Source organism: Urocitellus parryii, chromosome 4 (genome assembly GCF_045843805.1).
Source record: "Urocitellus parryii isolate mUroPar1 chromosome 4, mUroPar1.hap1, whole genome shotgun sequence".
In the NCBI taxonomy this organism is placed as follows: domain Eukaryota; kingdom Metazoa; phylum Chordata; class Mammalia; order Rodentia; family Sciuridae; genus Urocitellus; species Urocitellus parryii.
The window spans coordinates 16,073,886-16,082,538 of NC_135534.1; the positions used below are offsets into that span (position 1 = coordinate 16,073,886).

General features: G+C 40.5%; 1 protein-coding gene across 1 annotated transcript; it reads right to left on the reverse strand.

Annotated features, from left to right (window-relative positions):
• Window positions 1-215: 215 nt before the first annotated feature.
• On the reverse strand, window positions 216-8,437 carry LOC144254480 (olfactory receptor 5AK2-like). The gene is made up of 2 exons (XM_077797687.1): window positions 7,875-8,437; window positions 216-582 (listed from the first exon to the last, which is right to left on the reverse strand). Exons 1-2 carry the CDS (start codon window positions 8,435-8,437, stop codon window positions 216-218), a joined length of 930 nt encoding a protein of 309 aa, XP_077653813.1.
• Window positions 8,438-8,653: the final 216 nt, after the last annotated feature.

The window sequence follows — 8,653 nt, forward strand, 5'->3', positions numbered from 1 at the left end:
AAGATTATGTTTTTCAGATTATACTCCAGAGAAAATGAATCTCAGGAGAGTACTTAAACTATTTATCACACTGTAGCATCTTATGTGTTGATAGAGTAATCTGGATTTAAGAGCTGAATATGTTAACATGCTTTCAATTTCCAAATTATTAAAGGACAGTAACATGTTTCCACTGCATGCTTTGATGTGCTGAATTGGAACAATTTGGATCCAACCTAAAAGAGCTTTTTGGTCACCACTTTTAAAGCTTCTTTCACCTCCTTGTTTCTCAGGCTGTAGATCAGGGGGTTCAACATGGGAATGACAATGCCATAAAATACAGAGGCCACTTTCATATTCTCCTGGACATTCTCAGAATGAGGCTGTAAGTACATGTAAGCAAGGGTGCCATAGAAAATGGTGACTGCTGTCAGGTGGGAGGCACAGGTGGAGAAGGTCTTCTTCCTCCCTGCAGTAGAAGACATCTTCAGGATGGTGGTCAGGATGTAAATGTAGGACAAGGTGACGACCAACACAGTGAAGGTCAAGTTAAATCCCACAAACACAGTAAGTACCAGGATGTTGATGTCAATGTTGGAGCATTGCCGCAAACTGCCCGGCCCCGGGCCGGCTGAGTCCCGCTCCTGCTGCCGAGCACTGCCTGCGGCACCGCTGCTGAGCGATCCCCTGCTGAGCTGTCAGTGCACACGGGCTTGCAATCTTGCAACCCGGTTGGGCACAAAAACACAAGCCAGTCAAACTGAGACAAAGTTTTATTTAGAGAGAGGCCGTGTGCGTCCCCTAACAGGTGGGTCCGCCACGTGTGTGTTCTACCTGAGCGGGGGGGGGGGGGGGGGTTTCCCCTTCCCCCGGAACACCCTCCTACCATCCTTTCCCAACCAATGGGAACTCTCCCATTACAAGAGTGACATGAGTAACCTGAGTCTTGAAATGGGCCCAGCTGAACAGCATGAGTCCAATTACCATATGAATGTGAATTGCTGGCTGGCAGTCAATAAAATCCAAAGGTGCCTGTATCAATATTTTTGCTGTGGCTCCTAACATCTGCCCCCTACTGTTTAAATAAACAACAGGCAAATGTGGCTAGGGACCATGCCTGTTAGGTATGTCCAATTCACATATGGTTCTTACCCGTCATGGGAAAACTGACCTTATTGCGTCAGTCTCCTGGCTTAGGTTGATACCACTGTAACCGAATCATACCCGTCACTGACTACCGGTCCAGTATATAGCCATACCTGTGTAATAGGCCTATGCACCAGTGGGGGGGTGAGGTTCTTGCCTCACCTCTGTTGGCCCCCAAATTTAACCTTGGTGCCAGTGGGGGGGTGAGGTTCTTGCCTCACCTCTGTTGGCCCCCAAAATCAGACCATCACTAGCAGAAGGGAGAAAGACGCAGAATTGCCAGGACACCAAGCCAATTGACGGCTCCTTTGGAAACACTGGTGACACATCGGCTAAGATATTTAGCACTACCAGTTCGCTGTATCAACAAATAGAACACAATGTATACAGGTGATACATAGTCCAGACAAGTTGTGTAAGCAGTTCAAAGTGGAGGAGTCTATCAATATGTCCATTTCCTCCCAAGGTAAATTAAGTCCTTGATTGAGCAGTTCAAATTGGAGGAGTCTATCAATATGTCCATTTCCTCCCAAAGTAAATTAAGTCCTTGATTGAGCAGTCTTATTGAGTTATTTTGATTGATGTATCAATTTATACAGTTTATAGTGATAGCTATCATAAAAGTTGTAGTTTGGTCTTAGTCTTCACCGGCACTGGGATGGAGATGGGAATTATGGCCATGTTGCTAAAGAGACATTATCCTGAACAGAATTATGAAATATAATGAAAAGGAAAGGTGAAAGTAAACAAACATATCTGTTAACCACCTTTAAAAACAAAATTTAATAACAGCTGTTTACCTAAAGTAAATTAAACCATATAAGTCACATGACTAATTTTTTTTTTTTGAATACTTGTATCTATATATACATGAGCGCTCCTTATAAATGAAATATGGACATACACACATACAGACATACAACACAAAACAGCATACATAACATAGAACATATAAGACAATAGTAAATAAAGGCCTTGTAGCTATAGCTAGGTGAAATCTCCATTGCAATGTTTAAAAACTTTACAGTTAAAAAAAAATAAATAAATAAAACACAGTCAAAAAAATAAAACTGATCAGAAAAACATTAACCTAGGTTTGTATGAGCTTAAAAAATAAGGTAAAATAAAATAAAATAAAATAAAATAGAACTTTATGATGTGGGAAAAATGCAAATAATAAAATAGATATTGAAAAAGGCACCGTGGTAAATCACTGTCGCAGATGCAAGAATAGCCAGGCTGGAACTCTGGATATCAGCTGTTATGGATTTGAGTCAAATAATCTTCTTTTTCTGTAGAAATTGTTTTAGTTAATCTCTCTGGAATCCAAATTGGTTGCTGTTCCTCCTGTGGAAAAACACAGACGGAGCCCCGACTCCAGACTATTACTGGGTCCGGACCTTTCCATTGTCCTGTTAGAATATCTTTCCAAAGTACCTTAGGCTTATGTACATTTTTCGGATACATATGTCTTTCCGCAGCACTAAGTCCTGATGAATCCAAATTTAGAAAGTTTAGAGTAAAAAGGGTTATTTTAAGTTTATCTTTGGGGGATATATACCCCTTACTAATTCCCTCCCTTTGCTTTAATAAGTACATTTTTATAGTTTGATGAGCTCTTTCAACTATGCCTTGTCCCTGTGGGTTGTATGGGATTCCTGTTATATGAGTAATGCCAAATGATGAGCAAAATTGTTTAAAAGACTTGGAGATGTAACCAGGACCGTTATCGGTTTTTAACTGTTTAGGAACACCCACAGTGGCAAAATTTTGTAAGCAATGAGCTATAACATCTTTAGTTTTTTCTCCGGGATGAAGGGAGCCCATCAAAAATCCAGAAGAAGTATCAACTGTAACATGTAAATATTTTAATTTTCCAAATTCTGGCAAGTGTGTGACGTCCATCTGCCAAATATGGTTAGGTATCAGTCCTCTAGGATTGACTCCAAGATTAACTTGTGGCAAAAATGTCACACAATTTTGACATTGTTTTATTATATGTCTGGCTTGTTCTTTAGTTATTTTAAAACGTTTTTGTAAAGTATTAGCATTGACATGGAACCTTTTATGAAAATTTATAGCTTCTTCTATTGTGGAGAAAATATGTATGTCATGTGTAGATTTATCTGCTAGTTCATTACCCAAACTAAGGGCTCCAGGCAATCCTGTATGTGCTCTGATATGTCCTATAAAGAATGGATCCTTTCTATCCCAGATTAGACTTTGTATAGCAGAGAACAAAGAGAAAACAGTAGAGGAAGGAGAAATCCTACCAGCATCTTCAAGAGATACGATAGCATTAACTACATACTGACTATCAGAAAATAAATTAAATGTAGAATCTTTGAACATCATAAAAGCTTGTAATACTGCATTGAGCTCTACCTTTTGAGCTGATTGTTTGGGTACTAAAAATGTAAAAGTTTGATCAGGAGTAACTACTGCTGCTGTACCATTATTTGACCCATCAGTGAATATATTTGGAGCATTTATGATAGGGGTTTTTCTTGTCATTTTTGGAAAAACTACAGGATGCTTAGACCAAAAGGACAACAAAGGATTAGATGGCAAGTGATTATCAAATGCAACACTAGATTTACACATGATTATTGCCCAAGTATTTAACTCATTAGCTAACTCATCAATTTGATCCATAGTATATGGAGTAATAATTTTATTGGGAGAAATCCCAAACACTCCTTTTGCTGCCTTTATTCCTTTGAGTATTAATTGCCCTACAGCCTCAGGATATCTAGTAAGAATAGTATTAGGAGAATAAGATAAATGTATCCATAATAATGGACCTTCTTGCCAAAATACCCCTGTAGGAATATTTTTTGTCGGTAATACAATAAATAATAAAGGCAAACTTATATCAATTCTATCCAAATGCATATTTTCCATATATGTTTCAATGATTTTTAATGCCTTTCTAGCTTCAGGCGTTAACATGTGGGGTGAATTTGGATCTGATGGACCTTTTAAAATATCAAATAAAGGTCCTAATTCTCCTGTTGGTATGCCTAGATAAGGCCTTATCCAATTTATATCTCCCAATAACTTTTGAAAGTCATTAAGTGATTTGAGTTGATCTACTCGTATTTGAATTTTTGGTGGACGGACCATGGTTGAGGATAATAGAACTCCTAAATAATTAATTGGAAGATTTAATTGTACTTTATCTATTGCTATCTCTAGATTATAATTTTTTAATAAGTTTGTAAGCGTGGCATAACATTCTAGCAATGTGTTTTTATCTTTATGTGCCATTAACACATCATCCATATAGTGAAATATCTGTAGTTCAGGGTTTTGAATTCTAAGTGGCTGGATTGCTTTATCAACATAAATTTGGCACAAAGTTGGGCTGTTAGCCATCCCTTGAGGGAGTACTTTCCATTCATATCTCTGATCAGGACCTTCATGATTCAGTGCAGGGATAGTAAATGCAAAATGTGGACTATCCTCGGGGTGAATTGGAATTGAGAAGAAACAATCTTTAATATCTATAGCTAGAACATGCCACGTTTTTGGTAAAGCAGACAGTTGGGGAATCCCTGATTGAGCAGGTCCCATAATAACCATCTCATTATTAATGGCTCTTAAATCTTGTAATAATCTCCATTTACCAGATTTCTTTTTAATAACAAAAATGGGAGTATTATGGGGAGATACGGAAGGTTGTATATGTCCTTCCGCTAATTGCTGTTTGACCGGATCATGGGCTACTTGTATCTTTTCTTTAGTTAGGGGCCACTGAGGAACCCACACTGGTCTTTCTGATTTCCAAGTAATTTTGATTGTCTCAGTGGCCCTTTTTGAAAACCCAATCCATGTTTATCTATCTCTTGATCTACTTGAATTGGTGCTGTTATATCTTGTTCTTGATCTCTTAATCTCTTTTCTTTTCTAAAGCCTTGTTTTGCCCTAGTAGTGGGCGCGTTAGGATTGACGTTATTTGTTAATGTCAATCCTAATTGATCTAGGACGTCTCGTCCCCATAAATTTATGGGGAGATGGTCCAATACATAGGGCTGTATAGTTCCTTCACATCCTTCAGGATCCCTCCAATCTAATACCATTGCACTTCTATGGGGATTAGTTGCCACTCCTAGGCCTCTAAGCGTTTGGGTCGCTTGCTGTAATGGCCAATGCTTAGGCCATTCCTGGCGAGATATGATGCTGAGGTCAGCGCCTGTGTCCAGCAGTCCATTAAAATCATGCCCTTGAATATTTAATTTTAGCATAGGGCGAGAATCTAAATTTAAAGATAGCATAGCCCAATCTACACCTGTGGAGCCTAATCCCTTGGAACCTCTTTCTACATTACAACTGGAAAATTTATCATGTAGGCTTGGTATTATTAATAACTGTGCTATTCTATCTCCTGATGAAATTACTGATATACCTCTTGGAGAACTAGCTATGATTTTTATTTCACCCTCATAATCGGGATCAATTACCCCAGGACTTATCATAAGTCCTTTAAGTGTAGAAGAACTGCGTCCTAATAATAAGCCTACTGTTCCCTGGGGAAGAGGTCCTTTTACTCCTGTGGGAATGATTTGAACTCCCATCTCTGGAGTTAATACTGCTCTGGCAGAGGCACAGATGTCCAACCCTGCGCTCCCTCTAGTCTGTCTGATGAGGGATCTGATGGATAATGCGTCCTGGGCACCACCTTGATGGTACTGCTGGGTTCCTCCATTGCCCCGTATATTTGTGGTTTTGGGCCCCGGGGCATTGGGCCCTCCAATTCGTTTTTTGACAACGGGGCCTGATGCCTTTCTCCACGATATCGTGGGTAGACACTTGGTCTTTGTCCATTTTTTGATAACGGAATACCCTCTATGGTGGTTTGAGAATGGCATTCATTAGCCCAATGTCTCCCTCTATGGCATCGTGGGCAAATACCCGGGATTCTACTCTTTTGATACCTAGCTTTGTTAAACCCTCCTCCTATGGGGCAATTTCTTTTAAAATGCCCTTCTTGATTGCAATTATAGCATGTTTTTGGCTTGGTACTTAAAGCCTGTTTTACTTCAGCTGCCATGACTTGTCCTTGTTCATTAATGTCTCTACATAATTTAATATATGTGTTTAAATCTTCCTGTTTCCACGGTCTAATGACCTCTTTGCAGCAACGATTTGCTTGATCGTAAGCCAGCTGTTTTATAAATGGCATTGCCTGTTCTGTATTTTCAAATGTCTCAGAGGCTGCTTCAATAAGTCTAGCTACAAAGTCAGCGTAGGGCTCATTAACTCCTTGTATTATCTTAGATAGTTGACCTTGAAAATCCCCTTGTCCCTTTAAAGTTTTCCATGCCTTAATTGCATTTATAGCGACTTGAGCGTATACGCCAGGATCATATCTGAGCTGTTGCATCTGTTCTTGAAACTCCTCTTTTCCCAGTAACATTTTCAGGCCTCGTTCAGGGTAACCTGCTTCTGCATTTTGCCTAGCTGTCTCCTTGCAAAATTCCTCATTGGCAATTTTCCATAATAAATACTGTCCTCTATTTAGCACAGAATTACACACGTTAGCCCAATCTGCTGGTGTTAACTTCCAGCCGGTAATAGATTCGACCATACTGACTGTGAAGGGAGCGGCCGGGCCGTAGGCTGCTACAGCTTCCTTTAATTGTTTTATTATTTTGAAATCTAAGGCACGGTAAACTCGTTCTTTTTCTTCTCCCTGCTCAATTACAGGGCATGCTAGTTTTTGGGGTCCCGCCTCAGGATTCCGTTCATCATCTATGGAGGCAGGTAAAGCTGTTGGTTGAATTATGCCCTCTGGTGGTGGAACGGAGTTAGTAGCAGCCTCCCTATCTGACGACCGTTTTTTCCCTGAGCTTGCCTTGTTCAAATTTTCTTCTATCTGACTAGCTTGAGAGACCTTTTGTTTTGCTTGACCTAATATGTTTTCTGCCATGGCTTGGACCTCTAACAATTTACTTAACAGTTTTTCGGTTTGTTTTTTACTAGATTCTAATCTACTATAAAGGTAACGTAACCCAATAAGATAGGATAGAAGAAAGCCAAAACAGAATGAAACAGAAACGGAGAGGAGGAAAATGATTATGTCAATTTTCTCTCTCTCAGGGCCGAATAACTTCAAACCTTGAGTCAGCCATTTATCCCAACTCGTCTGGAAAAATTGTAAGGCTAGAGAGCCTGAAATAAGAGCAGAATAAATCAAAACAGAAATACCCATTCTGTCGCCTTTCCTTAGGGGCGAGTGATATTACTCACCTTTAAGTTTTGGGCGTTCCCAGTACAGGGCCACCAAAATGCCGCAAACTGCCCGGCCCCGGGCCGGCTGAGTCCCGCTCCTGCTGCCGAGCACTGCCTGCGGCACCCCTGCTGAGCGATCCCCTGCTGAGCTGTCAGTGCACACGGGCTTGCAATCTTGCAACCCGGTTGGGCACAAAAACACAAGCCAGTCAAACTGAGACAAAGTTTTATTTAGAGAGAGGCCGTGTGCGTCCCCTAACAGGTGGGTCCGCCACGTGTGTGTTCTACCTGAGCCGGGGGGGTTTCCCCTTCCCCCGGAACACCCTCCTACCATCCTTTCCCAACCAATGGGAACTCTCCCATTACAAGAGTGACATGAGTAACCTGAGTCTTGAAATGGGCCCAGCTGAACAGCATGAGTCCAATTACCATATGAATGTGAATTGCTGGCTGGCAGTCAATAAAATCCAAAGGTGCCTGTATCAATATTTTTGCTGTGGCTCCTAACAGAGCATGATAGCATGAGAATTGGGGGAACATCACAGAAAAAGTGATCTATGATGTTGGATCGACAGAAGGACAGTGAAAATGTAAAACCTGTTTGTACAGAGGCATTTATTGATCCCATGAGGTATGAACCAGCTACCATCTGGATGCAGACTGTCTGAGACATGATGATGGAATAGTGGAGAGGCTTACAGATGGCTACATAACGGTCAACTGCCATCGCTGCCAGAAGGTAACAGTCGCTGGTTGCAAAGTTTGCATAGACCAATAACTGCATTAAGCATCCACCAAATGATATGGACTTGTTTTCTGTGATGAAGTTTTGCAGCATCTTGGGAGTGATAGCTGTTGTGTAACAGATGTCAACAAAGGCCAGATGTTGTAGGAAAAAGTACATGGGTGTTTGGAGTCTGGCATCTGTCCTGATGAGCAGGATCATTCCAGTATTCCCCACCATGGACGTCACGTAGATCATGAGAAACATAATGAAGAGGATGCTCTGAAACTGACGTTGGTCACCAAATCCCAGAAGGTAGAATTCAGTCACTTCAGTGCCATTTCCTTTTGTCATGGCTACCTAATGTCTGGATAGAAGAGAAGGACCAAGAGAGAAAGAAAATCTTTGTGACTTTTTCAAATGAAAGATCCTTACATTTCATGTTGCTTTTTTTTTTAATTTTGATATTCATGACAAAAATCAGAATCTGGTTCTTCCAAATAATTTTTCTGTATTTTTGATAAGAAGCCATCACAAGCCAGTGTATTCAAGCTGTAGATAAATTTTACA